This window comes from Labrus bergylta, chromosome 19 (genome assembly GCF_963930695.1).
Source record: "Labrus bergylta chromosome 19, fLabBer1.1, whole genome shotgun sequence".
Lineage (NCBI taxonomy): Eukaryota > Metazoa > Chordata > Actinopteri > Labriformes > Labridae > Labrus > Labrus bergylta.
In genome coordinates this window covers 7,247,872-7,271,669 of record NC_089213.1, presented here as the reverse complement: position 1 = coordinate 7,271,669, position 23,798 = coordinate 7,247,872, and the positions used below count along the sequence as shown (strand labels likewise).

At 42.0% G+C, this 23,798-nt stretch overlaps 2 protein-coding genes across 2 annotated transcripts; both read left to right on the top strand.

Moving 5' to 3' along the window:
* Positions 1–111: 111 nt before the first annotated feature.
* Positions 112–17,256, top strand: scin (scinderin). Its single transcript, XM_020638647.3, has 16 exons — positions 112–454; positions 8,943–9,097; positions 9,351–9,512; positions 9,605–9,754; positions 10,215–10,307; positions 10,710–10,842; positions 10,974–11,062; positions 11,158–11,373; positions 11,755–11,876; positions 12,510–12,600; positions 12,792–12,962; positions 13,047–13,224; positions 15,014–15,135; positions 15,411–15,488; positions 15,577–15,637; positions 16,762–17,256. Exons 1-16 carry the CDS (start codon positions 262–264, stop codon positions 16,923–16,925), a joined length of 2,178 nt encoding a protein of 725 aa, XP_020494303.2. The 5' UTR covers positions 112–261; the 3' UTR covers positions 16,926–17,256.
* Positions 17,257–19,424: 2,168 nt separating this feature from the next.
* Positions 19,425–23,763, top strand: arl4ab (ADP-ribosylation factor-like 4ab). The gene is made up of 2 exons (XM_020638655.3): positions 19,425–19,584; positions 20,794–23,763. Exon 2 carries the CDS (start codon positions 20,851–20,853, stop codon positions 21,448–21,450), a length of 600 nt encoding a protein of 199 aa, XP_020494311.2. The 5' UTR covers positions 19,425–19,584; positions 20,794–20,850; the 3' UTR covers positions 21,451–23,763.
* Positions 23,764–23,798: the final 35 nt, after the last annotated feature.

Sequence of the window (23,798 nt, the reverse complement as noted above, 5' to 3'; positions counted from 1 at the left end):
GGTGTGTGTGTAGGCAGCATGTGGACACACCTACTCTGTGAGTGTGAGTGTGTGTGTGTGTGTGTTTAAGGGCTGTATGAAAGCAGAAGTGGAAAAGCTTCTGCAGACAGACTCAGTCAGTCAGTGAGTGAGGAACAGAGCGTCAGTGTGCTCCTGCTCTCAGCCGTCACACCTTCCTCTCAGCTCATCATCCTCATCATCACTCCGAGCCTCTCAGCAGCAGCAGCAGCAGCAGCAGCAGCAGCAGCACAAGAACAAAACATGGTCCTTCATCACAAAGAGTTCGCCACGGCGGGTCAGAAAGCCGGCCTGCAGATCTGGAGGATCGAGAGTCTGGAGCTGGTTCCTGTTCCAGAGAGCTTGCACGGGAACTTTTACACCGGGGACGCTTATGTGATCCTGAACACGCTCAAGCAGAGGGACAGCTTCTTCTACCACCTTCACTACTGGCTCGGTAAGACATTAAAGTTTGCCTCTGGGCTATGTTCATGAAGAAAAGTTTGATTCAATTACTCAGAAGCAGTCACAATAATCAGCTCATCATGCAGGAATTGAAAGTGGTGCAGATCAGATTCTGCAGAAACCCTCCGGGGGCTTCCTCGGCAGCATGACTGATAATAAAGATAATGTAACTATAAATAGATCATCATCAAGTTATCAGGCTGGAGATGATCTAATCTAGAGTGCAAAGGTTCAGGTTTTTTTTTTAAATCTTGCATTACGGGAAAAAATCATAAATAATTTTGAATTTCCGAGACAAAGAGAAACAACAAAATAAATCAGGATTACTCTAAGAATGAATGAGTTATTTTAGAGTTTTATTTTGTTCTTCGTCTTTTGTGTCATCCTGAGGCAAAAACCAATTGAAGGGCTCTCAAACCATCATGTCTGGCTCCAATTTCAACTTGTGAGCTCAGAGCGGCCACTTGGAAAAAAACGCTACTCATTGAAAACACTTAAAAAAGACGCTGGCGCTCAGAAAAAGACTCTAGGTGGACACGGGGCCTTAGGGAGGTTTTCTACTGTCATTGCACATTTAGGACCACTGCTGAGGTTTAAAGTGACCCTACTGGTCTGCGGCCTGAGACAGTTCCCTGCCCTGCCTGTTGACAAGCAGCCCCTCTGTTGATCTCAAAAATCACAACTTTATTATTGACACTCCGACTTTATTCTAGCGTCTGGACCTTATTCTAAATATTTCATCTCCAGTCTGAATGCATTCTCAAAATCTTTCTTTTTTTTTAAAGATGTTTTTAGTGAAGGCATTTTTTATATAGGTGTATAAGACAGAAAGACAAACAAACACAATCAAACACATTAACCCTATGAAATGTCAACATTATTCTCTGCATTTTAACTTCCAGTTGGTGTTCTGACTTCATCCTTCAAATACAAAATGGAAAAATAATTCTTCCCCTCCTCATTTCTTTTCTTCTGTGCGTCTCTAAGTCTCCTCTGTGTAATGACTGATGATGGGACGTAACAACATGAAGCTTTACAGAGATGTGAAAAGAGGGAAGTGATGCAGAGTCAGATATTTGTCACTTCAGATTCTACAGAAACACTGCAGACTTCCTCGGTGACAAAACAGATTAGTAAAGATCTTGTTCCTGTGGACGAGTAGAAAAACATTTCAAAACAATGTTTTAAATGTTGTCTTTAAAGAATAAGGTCAAAAGGTTAGGAAGAAGTCAGACTTTCTGTCTCAAAGCCTGCCTTTATAAATATTCAATCAGAGGAGGAAGATGTTTTGACATCTTGACTGCATACTTAAAGAAATACCCTGCCTTTAAACTCAACCTGGTTTTATTCTGGCTGCACAGTGGAGGTGCAGTGGTTGGCTCACAGGAAGAGGAAGCTTCCAGGTTTGAATCCCACGCCGATCAGGTGCAGGGCTGTTTTTGAAGCCGCCTACTAGACTAGTAGTACGTTTGATTTTTGCCTAAATTCAAGATGCAAATTAGTAAGTAGCAGCTGGTTTTGAAAACAGGCTAATGTGTGGGTGTGTTTAGTTTGCATGCTCTCTCTCGTCTTCCTCCTTCAGTCCAACAACATGCTCCTTTGGTGTCTTTAAGGCTGCTCTCACACTGCAAGCCCCTTATGCTCTAATCGGACAATTTAGCTCAGATCTGATTTTTTTGTTTGTCTGTTCTCTTTAAATGTGGCCTGTATCCGACTCCTGTGGGAATCTACTTACAAAACTGGCCCAAATATGTGACTTGTACTGTTCACACTGTCTTTAAAAAATCACACCTGAGTCCAATAGCAGCAAAAAAAAAACAAGATTCAGTTCACTTCTGCCTGCAATGTAAGCGCAGCCTAAGTTGCCTGTAGGTATGAGTGTGAGTGTGAATGTTTGGCTCTGTCCCATTTCAAGGTCTCCAGCTGTCGTAGTGCACATTTTAAGGCAGGTCATTCTTAAAATACCCCAAAAAATCCTTACAATTCAAACTCTCTTTTGCATCGTTCACTTAGAGTTTCAGTTTATGTGTTTGTTTCTTCTCTATTATCCACATTTTTGTTTTCTTCTGACATGTTGACTCTGTTCTTAAAACAGTCTTTATTATGTTTTTTGTTACTGCATGTTCTACTTCGGTCCGACATTCAGAGTTTAAAAGAAAAAAGTCTTCCTCTTCTTATTATTTCTTTTTTCTGACTTGCTCTACTACTCTTCTGTTGCATGACTAATGATGAGATCAAACCGCATGAAGTACTCAAAAGGAAGTGAAAGGAGCAAAAGTGCGTGTCGATAATGTCCTGCTGATGTTTATTACACCGGGCTCTAAAGAAACACTAACTGGCTTCTTAGTGCAATAATGTAAAGATGATGCTGACACTTTCAAAACAGAATTTAAATATAGTATTATTAAAGGTTCAAATATTGGAACCCAGACCAGAATGATTAAACAGAATCTAATCCTTCACATGATGACAGATCTGTTTTCAGTTCATTCAGGAGCCTTTTGTGTCGACTCTTCCAGTTTGTCGACTTGTTCTCTGAGCGACTCTTCAGCCTGCAGTCAGTCAGTGACACGACGACAAACTGGCAAATTACCACACGAGCAGCTTCTGTATGTGTGTGTGTGTGTGTGTGTGTGTAACCACGGGTGCACACACACACACACACACATACACTGTGTTTCTGTCAGGGCTGCACAAATACTCACACACTTGTGGTAAAGCAACAAGAGACTAGAACTAGCACCTACACGCTCCTGTCACTGGATGGAAACGACTCATTTTAAAATAAATATCTTGGTGTTAGAAACATTTCAATATGTTGCTGAAGTGATTTTTGCTGGACAAATTATTTCGGTTAGGTTTGGGGACGGGCACATACACTCGGGGACGTTATAGGGTTGGAGTCTTAGGACTGGCACACACTAAAAGTTTTTTAAAATCTAAAACCATCCCCACACATGACGACAAAACATGACAGATTAACAGCTCAGTTCTCACAGTGTGTGGTGTGCAACAAAACCAGAGTGTCGACTATCAAAACGTGTAATCACACGCGGTCAAACACGATTTAAGAGTAAACAAACATGTTGGTCGAGCTAAATGTGGCTAGCTGTTAGCTGGTACATCCTAAACATTTTGGTCCAACTCCTTTCCTCGTCAGTTGGGTTGAGGTTTGTTTTACAGACACGTAATATAACTCGTGTTGTTACCACAAATCAACAAGTTGCCCCTCCATTAATGACGTCCATCTAACTTTATGCTTCGTGTTTGCTGTTGTCGTCATGGTAATGTTTGTTGTGCTGCCTGATTCAGTCAGCCTGCTTCCTTTTTCTCCCCACACATCAGGATATCTGATAGTAAATATTGAAGACGTTTAATATTTAAGATTTCAAATCGGAGCGGCACCTGGCGGCCATCTTCCGAGCAGATCGGGGAGGTTAAAATCTCTCTTAACACACCTCACGCCACAGGAGAATCTGGCAAGATCATTTTTGGAAGAATCAGACAATCTTTGTAGTGTGTACCCGCTTTACGAAGAGCAGGTGTGCTCAGACTGTCACCCTGGTGAAACAGATTTCTGGAACACCGGAGCCCTGCAGTGTGCTAGCCGTCTTCCTCTTTGTTTTAAGTGATTAGTTTCGCTCGACTCAGCACTTGCCCAATTTGGTTTGGATATGCATGTTTTCTCGTTAGTTTGGATCCAACATATTATTTGTGTTTCACACAAAAAGGCACGTAGCAACTGGACCGTGTGAGGAAGTGGAAGACTCAAGTCTCCGGGCTGTGGTTTGTAGCCATGCACTTAGTTCTAGCTTCTTGGAGATTTCCACTCTCATGCAAGTGATGGGAATTAAGTTTGGGTTTTTGTCGACACAACAGAAAGTAGTTCAATAAAAATAAAAAGAGAGGAATTTCAAAAAATGCAAGCAGACAAATAATCATGGGAACTATTTCCTGTGGTGGATGAATCATTGTGTCGCTGGACAGCATGTGAGTTTGTGTGGGATTCAGTTTAATCTGTTCATGGATGAGTCGTTAAAAACAAAGCAATATATTTTGTTTAACCTCTAAGGACATTCAAGGTGTTATTTATTAAAATGAATGTTGGGTGGGTTCATGATAATACAGGAACTTGTCAGAAACAATGAAGTGCAGCGATGCGTTTTTGACAGTTTTTGAACAACAATGAAGCTTGTTGGAGAGGAAGGACAGGCATCAGGCAGTGATTCAAACACAAAGGACATACATTTACTGTTGTTTAATCAGAATGTTTGATTTGTAATAATGATGCAAACTTCAGGTTAATTTGCTGCTTACACTGTGAACACATAATGTGAACATACACTTTTTAACCCTTGACTTTTCCATCGATAGACTTTGGTTAAAAAATGTTTTTTTGATCATTTTTTTGGGTTTACAATATACCACAATTTCTCATGCCAAGTGTTCATCATAAATATCTTTGTATCTTTTGACAATTTGTGCAGCTTTAAAGGTGACGAGAGGTCCTTCTCTTGTCTCTCTTGTAGTTTTGGCCTGCAGACCTCAAAGAACCCGTTTGAAAACCAGACTCTGTGTGCAGCATGCAGCGCAGTAAAAACTGTGACAACATTTCCCAGTTTTTAAATGTTTGTTACTGTTTGTCTTTTCTTTTCTTGTGCCTGTTATTACTTTGGATTTATTTGTTTTACCTTTATACATGTGGATTTTGTGGTGAGTGACTCACATGTCACGCACATGTTTCTGCTGATGATTGAGAGACATTCCTAATAAGACCAAACAAGCCTCACCTGTGCACACACAGTAGGCAGAGCATTATCTACTTAAGATAAAGGTGGTGGAAATAGTTTAAGCATACTTTACATTCAGAGGTACCGAAACATTGTGGTTGAGAGTAGTGTGCGGATATCAACTTAACCTCATGTCTGCTTGCACTTCCCCAAATATAACTCTCTGTATACATAGCTGTGGTTGTGTTTCTCAATAAATACTAAATTGAGGTTTAACAAGGTCAGATGTAGCGCTGTGAGCACATTATCTGACTTTCATTACTCAATGACAGCTTTAAATGTCCTCAAACATTCAAAAGAGGAATGCTGCTGTCATTCATCACGTGAATGTTTTTCCCAACATGTTTCAGACTCTTCTCTCTCTCTCTTAAGTGCTCTTCATGTCGCATCCATTTGTAGAAAAGTGAACAGGAATTAATTTTTAATGCGTTCTGCACATGCTTCAATCTGTGTGCACCCTGAGAGAAGATTACAAGAGAAAGCGATGGTATGGGACCTGTCTGATCAGAAAATTAGCTGTAATTGGACACGGTGTAAAAAAGAAAAGGCTCTTTGGGAGCATAACAGGAAAAATATGATTATTGCTTTGGGTATTTTTTTACTGGAAACCCTCCATTTCCTGGTTTCAAGACACCACAAGTGCTGTGTAAGCGATAACATGAGCAGAAACATATTCCATAGCTGATAAGAACTACTGCAAAGATTATTAAAAATATTTTACAAAGAGAGAGCACAAATGAGAACTCTTATTCATCTAATGGACACCAACATGTCTTCACATCAATGGGGTTTGTGTCTGTGTAGCTGCTGGATGTTCAGACAGTTTTACTATATGAGTCATAATATGTGATGTCTGCATGACATATTAAGAGGTTAAGAGGTTGCTGTCAGAAATGATTGCAAGATAACGGATATGTGGGGAGGAAGATCGTCTGATCCAACCTTCACAACAGGGCCCTAAGACGCTAACTAGACTTGTCTCCTCTGTCGCCCCCCGGTGGTGGAATGGACTTCCAAACTCCACTAGATCCGCAGAGTTCCTTTGCACCTTTCAGAAAAAGCTAAAGACCCAGCTCTTTCATGAATACGTACGACCTTAATGATGATGATGACGATGGTTTTGATATTATTGATGATGATGATGATGGTAATGATGATGGTTTTGTTTGATAACGACGACTTTAAGATGGTTCCTATATTGATTAGAGCTCTCAAGAACAGCTGTCGATGTTGTGCTCTGCCTCTGGTCACTTCCTGTCAGCACCTGTGTGTCCAATCAGACTCAGAGCTAGATCCTTGCTTGTGTTGTACTTACTCTGTGATGTTGGATAAAAGCATCTGCTCAGTGAATTGTATAATTGCAGAAGATCTGGTGGAGTTGTCAACTGTAAGGCTGAATTAGTGAGTGGACTTTGGGGCCGATGATTAACATGTCAGATGTGTAAAACTAAAAAAAGACACATTCATCCCTCAGTGGGTGGTGAATCCCAAAAAACACAAATAGGTAAGGAAAGAAAAAACAACCTAAGGAGAGCATGTAGGCTCAAAACGTTACTAAATAAATCATTCAAACAAGAGCTTCTTGGTGTGCAGATCTTGTTTTTCTTTCCTAACATGTCAGATTTCTCGTAGTTTAGCGTGTGGCAATTGGTAACATTTTTTATTTCAGTGAGGCAGTTTGTTAGTGTGGAGCGGGTTGCTGTGGTGATGGAATTAATGGAGATTTAATGCTGGATGTCATCAGCGTAGCAAATTATGTTACAGTATATGAACGAGTATATGAACAGGAGAGGACTAAGCAGTGAACCTTGGGGGATGCCTTGGGTCAGAGGAGCTATGGAGGAGGTAGAAAAGAGAGCCTTGGGGTTTGAGGAGCCGGAGTAAATGAGGTGTGAGTAGGAGGTGGATGCGGTGTTGAGAGCTTCTTTGTATTGTTGTAGAAAGTCCCAGGAGTCCTGGAGTCGAACTGTTCAACCTTTTTTCCTGTGGAGTCTTTGAGGCATATCTTATTCAAAAAAGATGCAGCTGTAACCGTAAAAGGTTCTGTTTAAAGAAACTAGAGTTAGAAATTGTGGAAGTGATGACACAGGCTCTGCACCCTGTCCTTCTTTTCACACGCAGAACTGTAAAATGTGCTGTTTTTGAGATCAGGATATTGTGGGTTTGATCAGTGAGTGTACTTTCTTCCTGTAGTACTAAATCCTTCTCCTCCTCCTCCTCTGATGCCCCACTAAAGATGTTTACTCTGCGTGGACCATCAGCATGAATCATTAACCAACATACATGCAAATGCACATCTCTGCCTTCCTGATGGTTTGAACCACAGCGTGAGAAAAAACACTTTAAGTGCAGTTTGAGTGTTTGACGTTTCTGCTGATGCTGCTGTCACCCAGAAACTGTCACACTGTTGTTAGGTCGTCTTTGCCTTGTGATTATATACACATGGTGTTGTCTTTCAGTCTTTTCTTTGAAGATAGACCAGCCATAACATAAACTTGACCCTCTACTTCCACACTCCCAATGATGAGACACAATCAAAGGAATTTACAGTCCACAATAAGAAATGTATTCACAAAATGAATCAACCTTGAGGGAGAACACCGGCCAAAAATAATGAAACAACATCTAAGTCAAAAACACAAACTAACTTAACAAATAAAACAAATAACAAATAAAATAAAGAAAAGAAAATGCAGGCCTCTTGCTTAACTCCCTAGCAGGAAAACAGGAGAAAAGATTTATGGAAAAAAAAAGGTCATCATCCCCTACAACATAGGACCGTACAACCGAATATAAATCTTAATCTCAAAACAATAAATCTCAATTTAAACAAGGCACTATTTCTCTGTCTCCAAAAGCACAAAATGTCTCTCTTTGGAGGTGAGGAAGAAGGAGGGCAGCGTTCAACTTCCTGAGCCCCCTTTCAAAACTGGCGCCCTCAGGTATCTCATGGCACTCACGGAGCACCAGCTTCTATCCAATCAGTGGCCGGCGTGCACCGTCATCCTTTTTCCTAATTGAGGGTGGGAACCTGCAGCTTTGTGGCGGGCACTACAAACAAGAAAAAGAGCACAAAGCCCCACAAAGGCAGATCCAAAAATAACACACTTTAATACACAAATGACTCACAGTCATAACAAAAAAAAAACACAAACAGATGAAACCATCGAAGAAGAACATACTATAGATAAAAAAAAAAATCTGTTTTCATCAATAGGGTTTGGCAACTTTAAAGACAAAAACTCTTTAAGGAGAATGTTTAGTTCCAAAGGGATTCAGGTACCAACTTCGACCTATTTTGTAAATAGAGATCTAACACTGTAGGGCATATTTCTGTTTGCACATTTGGACTGAAACAGGATGTACATTTTTTTCCCTTTCTGTTTGAAGTCGACTGTGTTCAGCTGTGGTAACCTACTTGTGAAGGCACTGTTACTTTCCTTTGTCGTCACACTTCAGTTCTGTTGGTTCATTCTGGATGCAGCTATGAGTAATGTTTCTTTCCTTGCACCCCTGCCACATTCATCCCTTTCCTGAACTCAATCCAGCCAACGACTCTGTGATGATCCGGGTTAAACTGACCGACAGATAAACAGACGTTTCTGTTTATCCTGTTACTAAAAAGGAAAAAGAAACATTTCATATTTTCCAGCGTGGTTTGAGCCTGTGTTGTTTTTTTTCTCTCCAAAGGAAAGGAGTGCAGTCAAGATGAGAGCACGGCGGCAGCCATCTTCACTGTGCAGCTGGACGACTACCTGGGAGGGAAGCCGGTCCAGTACAGAGAACTGCAGGGGGTCGAGTCCACGGCCTTCAGCAGCTACTTCAAGGGAGGGATCACGTACAAGGTATGGATCAATTTGAATACCTCGCCTTAAAAAGAGAAGTGGACGTTCATGATTTCACTCTTGAGTTAAAAGTTTGTTTTTAAGTCTACAGATCTTTTGTTTTTCATGTCTGAATCATGTGTTTTTCATACCTCTGTAGCAGGATTTCTGACCACAGAAAAAGTGACTCATGGGACAGAAGAGAACTCTGAGTCTTAAGTAAACAGACGGATGAATGAAGGCACTTTAACTGTTTTCTTTTTCTTCTCCTCAGACAGGGGGCGTGTCCTCAGGTTTCCATCACGTGATCACCAATGACCTTTCGGCAAAGAGACTCCTCCACATCAAGGGCCGGCGGGTGGTCCGGGCGACGCAGGTCCCCCTCAGCTGGTCCAGCTTCAACAGCGGGGACTGCTTCATCGTGGACCTCGGAGACGTGAGGACGTTCAATATTTGCTAAGGGAGGGAAGATTAATCTATAGAGCTGTTCAGATGTGTACACTCTGACTCTGTGTGTGTTTACTGTAGAGGATCTATCAGTGGTGTGGGACCAAGTGCAACAGGTTTGAGCGCCTGAAGGCAGCACAGGTGGCCAGAGCGATCAGGGACAACGAGAGGAACGCCCGAGCGGAGCTGGTGGTCGTAGAAGAAGGAAGTGAACCCTCCACCTTAACTGATGTAAATACTTTTACACAACATCTGTGTTACTTCCTTAAACATCTGTCTCAGGCCTCAAATAAAAGAAAAACACTCAACCGAAACCTCCAGCCCATGAATGATGTCATCCTTTTTAGGGCATAAATATAAATATTCATACCAACATTTTCAGAAATCCTGATGCTTTTAATAAATGCTGAATTGCCCCTTTAACAGATCCCAGCCTCCTTAATGGTGATCTGACAGTCAATCCTTGTTTTTGTAAATCATTTTAAAGGTCTATCCTCTGAATATTTTCCAACATCATGATGAACCACAGAGGTTCAAAGTAAAGTAATATCGTTTGGTTTACCTCAGTATGCTCTAATGTCCTGCTGCCTGAAATGGATGCTGTTGTGTTTTTCTGTGGTTTAACTTGTTGGCCTGAATAATGCATGGATGTATTAAGAGCTTGTCATTTTTAAATGTTTTATGCTAACAGGTTCTTGGAGTGAAGCCGCAGCTGTCAGAGGGAAACGATGATGACGACACAGAGGCAGACGTGTCCAACAGGAAAATGGCCAAACTATACATGGTACTATATTCACATACACAGGAACAGCAAAAACCACTGAGTCCATTGAGCTTTCAAACATCACACCTCACATCACACATTCATGACACATCTCACACAGATAGCAATGAGCCTCTCTGGTTGCTGGTCTGACAATCAGAACCCTCGATCCCCAAAATCCGACATTATTACTGACCCTTGTCGGTCGACCTGGCTTCTCACAACGTCTTTGCTGGCTTCACACCGTCTGCTTGTAAACAGATGCACGTTGTCAAAGAGAGTGAGGCATAACGGCAATGTGTGTCCCAATGCAGATCCACTCAGAGACCTTTGGTGGGCACCAAAGCGCACCAAACTGAATTCCTACATATTGTTGCTCTATATGAAACAGCTCTTCAACTTATTTGTGTTGGTTTGTTCCAGGTTTCTGATGCAACAGGATCCATGAAAGTGAGCGTTGTGAAGGAGGAGAACCCTTTCCTCCAGACCGACCTGATCTCAGAGGAATGCTTCATCCTAGATCACGGCAAAAACAAGATGATATTTGTATGGAAAGGTAATCAGACAGGAGCATCCGAGAGATTCAGGATCAGCTTTCCCTGCTTTATAGTGTGTGTGTGTCTGTGCAGCAGGTTTTTCTGAGTATTTCATGTTAACATCAGTTTGTTCTTATTTGTGAACCAACAGGGCACAAAGCCAACCCTGGTGAGAGAAAAGAGGCAATGAAAACAGCCGAGGGCTTCATCAAACAGATGCGCTACCCAGAAAACACACAGGTTCACTTTCACTTTGGATATTTTTGAGCAAACGTCCTGTCCGAGCATAAAAAAAGCTGCAGGTGGTTTTAGTTCTGTTTCTGTTGTTGCTGCAGATCCAAGTGTTACCTGAGGGTGGAGAGACCCCCATGTTCAAGCAGTTCTTCATGGGGTGGAGAGACCGGGACCAGAGCGAGGGATTCGGGAAGGTGGTTGTCGCAGAGAGGATCGCGAGGATCCAGCAGGTGGAGTTTGATGCCTCAAAGCTCCACGAGTCCCGTCATATGGCAGCTCAGTACAACATGGTGGACGACGGCAGCGGAGACACACAGGTGACTGAGCTCTCAGCGAGCGCAGCCACACAGATGACATGTGATGACTGTGGCCTCAATACATGGGGAGTGCACCCTAACCCCTCAGCCTCCCTTATATGCTAAATTTTAATCATGATTAATCACATTTTTACTTGTATGTTTCAAATTCCTTTTCTTTTTTTTAGCTTTCTAACTTGTTTTATTTGTGCTTTTATTTTGTAGTTTTGTACTGTTTACTGTTTCCTGTTGGGCTTAAAACCTGCTTTTATTGTGAAAGAAAATTTTGGAACTTCTGGTAGATTGAAAGTTACAACATTTAATTTAAATTAAGGTGGTAACTCACCTATAAAATGAACTCTTTCTGTCTTTATCCTCACATACTTTTCTTTCCTTTGTCAGATCTGGAGGGTGGAGAGCAGCGGCAGAGTTCCTGTCGACTCAAAGAGCTTCGGTCAGTTTTACGGCGGCGACTGTTACATCATCCTGTACACGTACGGAAAGAGACAGATCATCTACACCTGGTACGACGACGATCACTCACTGACCATGGTTTTACATCAAACAGAAGAGTTGTTACTTCCTGTTGCTGTGATACGCTCAAATGCTCATTAGCTCTCCTATATCTGTTTATCTTTATGTTATTAAAGTTTAATTTACAGATGATTATCAGCAATCCTGCAGTTCTCTCGAAAGCCTTTTAGCTCTTTCTTTTGGTGCAGCAGCCAAGTGGCAACCTCTGTTGTTGAAAAATGAACGCGGAAGTGCAAAATCCTGAAGTTCATCAAGTGTCCACTAGAGGCAGGCTGCAGAAGCACAGGAAGTCACATACACACCCATTCAAAGAGCCTGTTTTTACAGCAGAAATTAGCACGTTTACAGCCTGGTACAAAAAAACAAAAACGTTTGATTAGCTCATGCCTCCATCAACACTCACAGTATTTTTCGATTACTCATCCGTCTTGATTTGATGAAAGATAAGAGTTTTGCACAGGAAGGCGCATAGGTTACCTGATCGACAGGCGGGCGCAATGTCACTGTTTGACATGAGTCTTAAAACTGCCTCACTTCTGGCTGTTAGAGCTTTAAGAGTTAGTAAAGTGTCATTTTAATCATAAAGCACTCATCAATGTTACATGTCTCTTTCTGGCCTGCAGGCAGGGAGCGAGCTGCTCTCTAGACGAGCTCACAGCCTCGGCCTTCCTGACCGTACAGCTGGATCGATCGCTGGGAGGAAACGCAGTTCAGGTATGTTAAACAGAATGTGCACGAGATGCCTGAAAGGACTCATACACCTGTCTATCTGGACTATTAAGTGTTCAGAGGCCAGTTTCTTTCTATTTAAACTGTCAGAAAAAGTGCAGTGGAAAAGAAAACTTCGGGTCTCCACCGCTCCCGTTGAACAAAGCTACCTTCTCTTTCTGTGTGTGTGTCATCAGGTCAGAGTGTGTCAAGGTAAAGAACCTCCTCATCTGCTGAGTCTCTTCAAATCCAAACCCCTCATCGTTTATAAGAATGGTACGTCCCGCCACGGAGGTCAGGCCCCCGCTCCTAAGATCAGACTGTTTCAGGTCCGGCGAAACCTCGGCACCATCACCAGGATAGCTGAGGTCAGGACTCGGGATCTTACTGTGATTTCACCACGTGAAGTCGCTGATTTTGTCAGGAGATTGAAAACCCTGTGTGTGTTGCAGGTGGATGCTGCGGCAGCCAGTCTGAACTCCAACGATGCTTACCTGCTGAAGATGGACGGTGGGCAGGGCTACCTGTGGATGGGTAAAGGAGCCAGCGATGAAGAGTTAAAGGGAGCCGAGTACATGAGTAAAGAGCTGAACTGCAACAGCAAACGCATCACGGAAGAGAAAGAACCAGGTCACTGTCTACCTCTTACAGACACATATTAAATCATGTGTCGTCTGTTCTTCTGTTCTTCTTACCATCAATCTTTGAGCTGAAAGATCACTTTTCTTAACCAGAAACAGCCGTTACATCGCCCCCTTCAAAGCCACCAAACTCTATTTGCTCTCAGAGCACTAGGAGCTGCTGGCCTACTGCTGCCTCGACAGGTTAAATGTGCATTGAAGGAATATTTTGTAGGATCTGATTCACCATTCAAAACACCAATATTTACACTTTTACACACTAAAACTGTTCAATGGATCATACCAGCAACTCCTGAGCTCTGTGAGGTAAATTGCTGTTTTTTTTTAAAAGAGTCTGGTGACATACTAACCTTTTAGTTAGTATGTCAAAATAATGTTGGAATTCTCCTTTAAAACACGTACACACGCTGTGACTCCGAGCTGGAATAACAGGTCCTTAAATAAACTCTGACCTGAGCCAGCGTATGCATGGCTGGCAGTGTTGTGTACAGAACCTACCTGTGGTAAGAATACACTGAGTGTGTTTCCGTAACCTGCTCTGTACAGCGGAGAAGGTAAACATACGTAGATATATCAGCTGGGAGATAGATGCATGTGTTGTTCTTCAGCACACAAAAAAAAAACCCTCTGTCACTGTCTCTCACTTTACCTGCACTCCTCCAGCTGCTGTCAATCAAACACAGATGCAACAATCCCCCTCGTTTGACGACAGGAACAGTTCTGATATTTCCCAAAGATCCTCATTTTCTCCTTTAAACAATAAAAACTTTATTTTTATCCATAAAAAGGATTCATTAATGTTTCGTTTTTAAGCAAGATAGCCGGTTTTATCTCAGCCCATATGAAGCTTGTTAATGTCTTGTATAAAAAACAAAACTACACACGATGCTAAGATGCTGCATGTTATCATTTTTGATGACTTGTGCACTGTTAAGACTGCAACCTGAAATAGATGTGCTGTTCTCATTCGAAGCTTCTAAACAACCTTTTTGTCAAGGTTAACCACTACTCACATTAACCACTAGGCCACCGGTGCCCCCCTCAACGATCTTTTTACAATACAATACTTTATTGTCCCCCAAGGGGAAAATTTGTTCTCACAGTTCTGCACAGTTGGTGCGCATGAAGAAAACATATAACCAAGATTGGGCCAGTCAGCGTGGAAGCTTATTAAGGGCTTCAATCTCTGAGGGGACAAAGCTCTTGTTGAAGTGTGCCCTCTTCCAGGTCAGGGTTCTGTATCTCCGAACCCGGTGGCAGAAAAGAAAAGAGTGGATGAGAGATGTTGGGACTTCTCCTCGTATTCAGCCATTTTCCATACTTCATACATTCTTGTTTGACCAGAAACAAAACCCTTAAGATGTACTACTTACACCATCATCCATTACAATGATGAGTGTTTTACTTTTGGTTTTCAAACGTAGAAGACATGAAACCCTGTCGTCGAAAAAAACTTCTTCAGTGATGCATCTGCAGCAGCCTGACTAAAGTTCTCTAGAGGAATGAATCAGGGCGGAGGATTAGTTTTGAGAAACTGAATCACACTCCTGTTGGACTTAATGTCTCATAATTTAAATTAGTAATAATTACTTTTCCTGTTTGCTGGGGTGGATTAAAGAAGACTTTCAATGCTTCCCCCGACACAGAGTGAGCACAGTTCTAATTTTAAGCGCTGCTCTTTTTCCCATAACATGTGTTACCGCTGCACAGCTCCACCTGAATTAAAGCTTTCTTCTTAAAGGTCTGTACTTATTTTTGTGTGTGTGTTTTTTCTACAGCCGACTTCTGGGCGGCGTTGGGAGGGAAGGGAGCGTACCAGACCTCAGAGAGACTGGAGAGTCAGACCCTGCCTCACCCTCCTCGTCTGTTTGGATGCTCCAATAAGACGGGCCGGTTCATCGTAAGTATCTGATCCCGGATATTAAAACTTCTTAATGATAATCAGAACGCCCTCCGGTGGTCATTAACAACCTGAACTCGCGAGTAAGCACATTAAAGCTGCTATTCTGTTTATTCCCAGGTAGTGTATCATAATTAGAAACATCCTCCACACCTCATCAGTCAGCTGTTATCTTTCTCATATGACCACACGGATCTTGGTCTGATCTGTGAGAAGCTGCCGTGTGTTTAATGGTTTGAGCATTTTTATAAGCAGTGTGTTTTCATGTGGTGCAGATCGAGGAGGTTCCAGGAGAGTTCACTCAGGATGACCTGGCAGAAGATGACGTGATGCTGCTGGATGTTTGGGATCAGGTACACTGCTGCCGCTGTATTAACCTGAACGATCATCTCTGGACCAATCAAACTCTCTCTCTCTCTAACACGTGATCCTCTGCTGCAGGTGTTTGTCTGGATCGGGAAGGATGCCAACGAGGTGGAGAGGACTGAATCTCTCAGATCTGGTGAGCTTCTGGTTCTGGTTAGACTCGTCCACAGAGGAGTTTTGTAGTGGGGCTTGTTTGATTAGCTACAGTAGATGGCGCTCAGAAAGACTCCAACTTTAAAGTAAACACAGATTCTACACTATTTATCGCTGTGTGCAAACATAGTGGAGCCACCTAACGAAGGCCAGCCAGTAAGTAGAAGCAGAGTGTAAAGAAGAAAAAAACAAAGGAGGGAAACTGTTCAAAATCAGGCAATAAACCTAAAAGAATCTGTCTCTTTTGTTGAGGTGAGGTTGTAAATATGAGGCTCCTTAAAATGAGAAACTGTCCGATGTGCCGGTGTTCTGGCGAGATGTGCTGCCTTGTTGAAAAATGCTACTATGGCAGAAAACAAGTTTAAAATTAGGTTAATTCACTACTCACTCCATGTGCATTCTCAGAGTATGAGGAGCAAGGTTTAGTCCTCTATTAAAGAAGATTTCAGGGGAAGCGTACTCTATGGACAATAATCTCCCAGTACACAATCACTTTAAGATGTAGCATGAACAGAGATTAGCTCTTCTGAAGCTCTTTTATTTAGCCTTGACTTTTCTGAAAAATTGCATATGAGGGTTTTACTTTTATTTAATGTCTTCCATTAATTGTGAGATAATTAAATGATTTTAAAAACTGGTTTTATGAGACCTAGTCTACAGTTATATCTGCAGTTTGTATCCAATAAAAGCTTAAATAAGCATTAAAATATTTTCTCCTCTCTAATCCTATAACTCTTAATTGTCCTGTATAGTTCACACCACTATTTATATTTTCTGTATATACCTATCTGTATTATTTTTTATTTGTACTTATCCTACCTATTCTGTGAAATTTGTATTATTCTCTGTCTTGCTGCTGCAACGTGCGAATTTCCCCACTGTGGATCAATAAAGTATAATCTAATCTAATTTAATCTAATCTAATCTAATCTAATCTAATCTAATCTAATCTAATCTAATACAATCTAATCTAATCCGCTCAATGCTTCTTCTTTTTTTTTTTTAGTTCCATGTGTAATACCTCTGTCCGCCACATGAGGTCACTGCCACCACGTGCATCAGCAGGTGTAGATCCTTGTTGTAACTTTTTGTTTGTCTCTTCTGCAGCCAAACAGTACGTGGAGTCTGACCCGAGCGGGCGGGACAAGCAGACCCCTCTGGTGGTGGTGAAACAAGGCCATGAGCCCCCCACCTTCACAGGCTGGTTCCTGGCCTGGGACCCGTCCCACTGGGACTCGGTCAGCAGGAGCATGCAAGCGATGCGTCTGTAGACTCTCTGAAACGATGCTTTTATATAAACAGTGTGACGAGAGAAACACACTTTTTCATCTGCTTTCACTTTTTTTAACTTTACAGTTGCACTTAAGTTGTTTTTATTCTTTTATACCTGAAATATTGTTTCTACAGATGTGTTAGAGAGTCTCAGATATGTCGTCTGAATTGGGGCAAAAAAATGGAAATCTTCAGGAATCAGGGCTCCTGGATTTTCTGTTCGAAATAGTCTGTCTCCTTGGAAATCTTTTTTTTTTTTTTTTCGTAAAATTATTTTACAAATAAGTTGTTTGCATGAACAAATGAATAAAGATTGAATATTGAACTCTTCATTGTGTGCTTGGAAAGAAACTAATTTAAACCAAACATAAAGTGCTAGTTCCCTAATGAAGGGATAAGATCTTAGTGAAGACACCCTTCATCCCATTTATGCCCCTATTACCTGCTCATAGCTATCTTATGACCCTTAATTGCCATCACAACCAGACCTGAGCACATGGCCCCTCCTGGCCCCCACAATTTAAAAACGTAAACTTGAAGGGCAGCCAGAGCCAGGACATCACCGGGGTTTGTCGAGTGGGAACCTCCCTTCACCCGTGTTTCGTCCGATTAATTCCGTCGACTCATCAGGAAAGCCGGGCACTTAGCTCCAGCATCCCAGACTCAACCCCCTCCATGCTAGATTTTTACTGACCCACCACACCCACACGCATATCTTCTTAATCTTACCTACCCTACCACATGGCCTCTAATGCCCCCCACAACTCATATGCAACTCTTCCAGGTCCCAACATTACACATGAAAAGAACAGCAAGGAGAAAATGGAGAAACACAGAGAAAAGTCTGAAGAGAGATCTGAGGGAAAAAAAAAAAGGTCAGGGGAAGCAGAGCCAGGGGGGAGGTGTCCTGATCGGAGCTCGAGAAAGAAGGGAATTTTTTTATTTCCAAAGATTTTAAGCTTTTCTTCCAGTCAGACGGTGATTTCAGGGAAGAAAAAAAAAACATTAGTTCATGTGTTTGTGGATTTTTCAACACGACTAAATGGAGAGTTAGACTAAGTACAACTGTAACAGCCTATAATACAAAGAGCTTAGCAGGAGCAGGAGATTGTCATACTGATGTACTGTCCCTTTAAGTTGATTATTATTATTATTGTTATAATTATAAGTATAATACTGTGCTGTTCCTTGTTTTAAATCATGAACAGTGAAGAAAAACAGATTTAAAAATAAGCATTCAGATCTTGTGTAAAGAGGAGAAAGTATCCATTAAATGAAAAAGCTGACATTTCACTTTCTCTAGAGGTTTCCTCTGTTTGACTGGCAGAAACAGGTGACGCGCGTGCGTGCGCAGGTGTGTGTATGTGCGCGTCCATGTTTGCGCGTGACAGCAACAGGCGTTGTTCACTGCCGATCAAATCCAGGCGTGTCAAGGTAACTACAGTAAGGTAGAATCAAACCGGAAATACCATCGCTTCAGCTCTCAAATAAAAGCTTTAAAACTTTCAGAGAGCTGCAGAATATTTATTTTATTCAAGACTTAAAAATGTGGGCTATAAATAAAAATGAACACCTGGAGAGAATCATTGATTTTGGTTTAAACAGTTTTACCCTTTAACACTTACCCTTTGTAGTACTGTAATGATGGAGGAACAAAGCACAAGAGTTTCCTTCAGGATAAATAAAAGTTGATCTTATTTTATCTCATCTCATCTATCTGGTCTCGTCCCATCTCATCTATATTGGACACCAAAGTAAATCAAAAGTGAAATATGTTGGCGTATGTTTTATGCACACTTGTGCTGCTTAAGGAAAACCATTTTGAAACCCTGACTTGGAAAACAAAAGAAATAAATACCCCCAAACAACTTACTTTCTAATTTAAGGGAATACCTCTATTCATACAGCATTTTTTGACGACATCAGAAGTTTTTGAAGCAGAGCTTCAACGACAGCAAACAGTAGGCTCTTCATTTAGGAGAATGTAAATACGTGGATTTCCTGTTATTAAAGTGATAAAGGTTCAGCCTGATTTAAGGATACTTGCAAACAAACTACCATAGTTGTGGAAGTCACATTAATCAACTCAGAGGTAGTGTGAAGATTGTGGTGATTAAAACCACAGAATAACAAAAAAAAAAAAAAGAATAAATAAATACATTATTAGTTTAGAATTACAGATAACTTAAGTGTAGGAGATCTGCAAGTATAAGTTTCATAGATGATATTGTTGCTAAGATTGGTTATAAAACGTTTTTAGTGATTATCTTTTGTTTATTTCCATATTTCTGTCAACTTTTCCTCATTTTATTTTTTTTAAATATAATTTGGTACTTATTTTAGTATATCAGCCTAGTATAGAAATGCGGAGTATAATTTTCAGCGGTTTCAATAGTTGTTAATTTGTAACACTTGATTTTAAGTGTTTAAAAACAGATGTTTAAAAGTTGGTTACCACGGCGCTCAGCCTTTATTTTGAAAGATTTCAGCGGATGTGGTGTTGTTTACTATGGCCGGCTTGACGCTGCTGTGGAGGCGTGAAGAGGGGAGTCCTTCCAGCTGGATGTGTCAATGCGTGAGAGGATATGAACGAGGCATGAGGAGACTACAGCTGTGGACCTACAGTCAGTTTGTGATAGACTAACACTGCTTGTGAAGGTACGTTTTCACTGACAGGATATGATTGATTAATAATCATTTCCACTTAGTAAAATATCGCGATAATTGTTAAAAAAAAAAAAAAAAAAAAATCACAATTCAGGTATATGCATGTTAAATGAATGAAATACTGTAGACCGTTTCTCCGTGTTGTCGTGTAATTTAACGTATCATTACTGTCCAATGAGCGGCCGTGTTTGTCATCCACGCTGAGCCCACTTAATTCAGTTTAACTTTAATAATTTTCTAACACTTGTTGGCATCATATCCTCGAGTTTAGCCTGGGCTGGTCTAGCATGAAACCAAGCGAACTACACGCCAAACTCCGTTTTGAAAAATCGCAATTGTACAAGTCTTTGTTTTTTTTACGTATAAAGCAAGCTGTACCTGTCTTAGTGGAAATATTTTTGAAACTATTAATGGTCGCTACATAATTCGGCTTCAATCTTATGATCCAGGTAGCAATGGTTTTCTTAGTAATGTTCACTTTTGTAATAATTCACCTGTTAATGTCTCCTGCCTTTGTATCATTACGCAGTGGGCAGGGCGTGAGCGGCCGCTGTGTAACAAATGATAAAAGTAGCGATTTTATTTGAATGTATTTATTTAATGTGGACCATATGTATGCCGAATTAGTCAGAACAATGTTGCAGTTGCAAAAGGTGTCACATTATGTGTTTCCATTGTGTGTATTGTCTTGCGAGCAAGGATTTCTTTTAACTTGTAGTTTTTTTTAAATGGAGTTCGTCTTTCATCTTAAGAGAGAAGTCAGTCCATGTTGCCGAGCAACACCTTTTTCAAAAGCCGAATCGAAACGGTGTCAGTGTGCTCCCTCATATGATCTGTTCCTGTCCCTGAACACAGCTTGTTTCACTGTTAAATGTGGGATTTCGGTTCAATTTAAAAGGCTTCACCCTGCTGCTTACTGTTTCACGATCTCAATAGGAATTAGCGTATGAAATCCCAGTTGGCGCTACATGTGCAAATGTGCTGCTACCCTCCCTGCTGTTTTATTTCTCATTCATCCCTCGGAGGCAGGATCATGTGAGGATGTTTAGTCTGCAGGGAGAGGGGAGGGGGGTATTCACTTGTTGGCTGTTTGGTCTTTCGTAAATCAATGGAGTGCTTGGTGTTTGTGTGCTTTGACTCATTATGCATTACACTGTGTTTACCCCCCTCCTCTCTCTCTCTCTCTCTCTCCTGCTGCAGCCCCTGAGGCTCTCTGGTCAATATTTGGTGGCGAGTCTTCCTGATTTGGTGACCACCATGGGGAACGGATTATCAGACCATCACTTCCTCTGCCTGCCGTCCTTCCAGGCGCTCCACATCGTCATTCTGGGTCTGGATTGTGCAGGAAAGACCACCGTGCTGTACCGCCTGCGCTTCAATGAGTTTGTGAACACTGTCCCCACTAAAGGTTTCAACGCGGAGAAGATCAAAGTGTCGCTGGGAAGCAACAGGCGGACAGCTTCCTTCCACTTCTGGGATGTAGGAGGTCAGGAGAAGCTGCGGCCTCTGTGGCGCTCTTACACCCGCTGCGCTGACGGCATCGTGTTCGTGGTGGACTCCGTCGACGCCGAGCGCATTGAGGAGGCCAAAACGGAGCTGCACAAGATAACGCGGCTGGCGGAGAACCAGGGCGTGCCAGTGCTGGTCGTGGCAAACAAACAGGACTTGAGGAACTCCCTGAGCCTGGCGGAGATGGAGAGCATGTTGGCTCTGGGCGAGCTCAGCACGGCGACGCCCTGGCACCTTCAGCCGGCGTGTGCGATCATCGGCGAGGGTCTGCACGAGGGGCTGGAGAAGCTGCACGCCATGATCATGAAGAGGAGAAAGACGTTGCGGCAACAGAAGAAGAAGAGATGATGTGGGAACTTAAAAAAAAAAACAAAAAAAAAAACACAAAACATGTGAGCTGGATCTAAAGCTACATAAGAACTAATCATTGGGCTGACCTCTGGTCTCTGATTGGCTGAGTTTGATCCCCTCCGGTGGGACTGGTGCGTTCAGGTCAGAGGAGGACGGTGGGATTGATTTTGCCACGTGGACTCAAACGAACGTCAACAGCAACAAGTCAATCTTTACAAAGTCCAGTGTCGTGCTGCGCAGCGGCCGGCTATGAAGTTTACTGAACTCTTTAAACGAGCTGCGACTCGTCTGTTTTAAGTCGTTTGTAAGAATATGTGCTGCTTAGCTGTTCAGAAACAATCAATCTTTATATTTTTATCCTACCAAAGCTTGTATAGAGACGGCCGACGGGACAGTATTAGAGCAAAAAATATCAAAAGTATTTTATATTCATGTTGCACAATGTGAGCCGGAAACATGTCAACACAACAATCATGAAAACAATGATTCTAAAAGACTTTTCTACATGTGGCCGGATGCTTCAGATGTACGGAGCCAGGAGACATCGAGCCGAGTCGCGCTAATCAGACAGAAGCCGAATGAAGGTGATGTCCCACTGACAGATTGACCAGAATGCATTGCAGTCACTTTGAGTAAGGGACCTTTTTGTTGCAGTAATCAATGCATTACCAAACGTCGTATTGCTGAATTGTTACTAGATTCATGAACGTCACCGTCTTTGTAAGTCGTGATTTTATTTATATTTTTTTATAGCAGTAAGAAAAGCTCAAATGATTTCTGTTTCTACTTATATGAGTAGCCAAATAGCTGGCTGGCTAACAATACTTTAGAAGTGTTAACCAGCTTGCTAGCTGTTTCTCCTGCTGAGACAATCGATGCTGACTCAAAAAGATCAGTTTTGTTGAGGCTAATAAGAGTTTTCTACAGAGACGCTAATCGAGTGGAGAGCGAACCTGAAGAAGCCACTGTGTGAAAGGCGTTGTTCGCTCCCATGTTTTATATGCATCGAACTTTAAAGTCACTCTGGACCATCCTGGTGTGCCCTGGATTACTCCGATCTCAAAAGCTGTCTGCTCGTGCTCTAGCTGCAAAACTCTCAAAACTCTCCCTTTTCCTGGCCCCAACAGGAAGCGCACATTCCTTAGCTTAGCATGTAGTCGAGGGTTGTCTTGCGAAGATGAGCTGCCTCGTGGACACTGATTCGGCTTTCACGCTTTTAAAAAAAAAAACATTATTATTGTCTTGTTTGTGTAGCTAGCGAGTGCCATTGCTGGACTGTGTGCAATAATCATTTTTGTAATCATTGTTTCCTCACGAGCTGAAATGAACCGGCTGGCCCTGATAGCCAATGAAATTCTTAATTTAACACAAGCCCTTTTCAGACCGCCGCTTCGAGCTGGGAAATGGACGCACCTGTGACGTTTGGCGGTCAGTCTGAAAGTCGCAGAGGCGTAATGGCGGGGGTAGAAGTGACCCTGCCCTCCAGCGGGGGGGAGCGCAGCGCCTGTGTGCGCGTGCATGTCTGACTGTGTGTACGTCAACCCTTCAACTGTGCTTCTGCAACGCCCAAACTTAATGTGACTTAAGACAGGGACACCAATATTAGCACCCTGAGCGGAGCGATTAATTAGCTCACCTTCTAACATTAGCATAACTAGCACCCCTTTGTTGACACTGATTTGGCCACCGAGCTCAACAGACAGCGATGATTTTCTCATCTTCCTGGATCGGCTGTGACACATGTTCCATCATTTTTTGTATTTTTGAGTTTTAGTTCTCGTTCAGTGATTTGTACTTGTGAAGTGTCTGCGTGCGATGCATTATTAACTGTGAAAGAAAAGGTTCCACACAAGGCTATTTGTTACTCCCATGGGGTAAAATTGGAGAGGAACTGGATTCACCCAAACAGTAAAGGAGCTCATCAGAAGACTGATGACTTTAAAGACACTTTCAAAGCTATCTGTCGTCTCTCTGAGTGGCTGTTAAAGGTGAGATGTTTTGGTTTCGCTACCCACAAAGATCCACGGGTCCTCTCTGCTCAGCGGGAATGTCCCCTCGGCTGCCTCTCCAAACAGACTCCCCTCAACGCGACGACACATTCACATGGTCAGAGAATGCACTTTACCAAAAACAAAAAAACTGACCTTCAAAGGACGCAGATAGAAATCTGAAAGAGGTGAAATATTGCTTCAAAAGAAGCGTTTGACTTATAAGATATGTTGATACTGTTGTCATTCTTCAGCTCTGTTTGCAGGGTGTTCATATTTATGTGTTTGGAATAAAGAAACTGAAGGACAGTGATAAGATGGAGCGTGTGTTTTTGTTCCTTTTATCTTATCAGTGAG

What these genes read in the sequence shown, in the direction of transcription:
- arl4ab (XM_020638655.3), top strand. Translation starts at nt 20,851, where the DNA reads ATGGGGAACGGATTATCAGACCATCACTTCCTCTGCCTGCCGTCCTTC.
- scin (XM_020638647.3), top strand. Translation starts at nt 262, where the DNA reads ATGGTCCTTCATCACAAAGAGTTCGCCACGGCGGGTCAGAAAGCCGGC. An exon ending in TCATCGTGGACCTCGGAGAC is followed by an intron (nt 9,513 to 9,604) that starts GTGAGGACGTTC and finishes TGTTTACTGTAG; the next exon opens with AGGATCTATCAGTGGTGTGG. An exon ending in ACGGCAGCGGAGACACACAG is followed by an intron (nt 11,374 to 11,754) that starts GTGACTGAGCTC and finishes TTCCTTTGTCAG; the next exon opens with ATCTGGAGGGTGGAGAGCAG.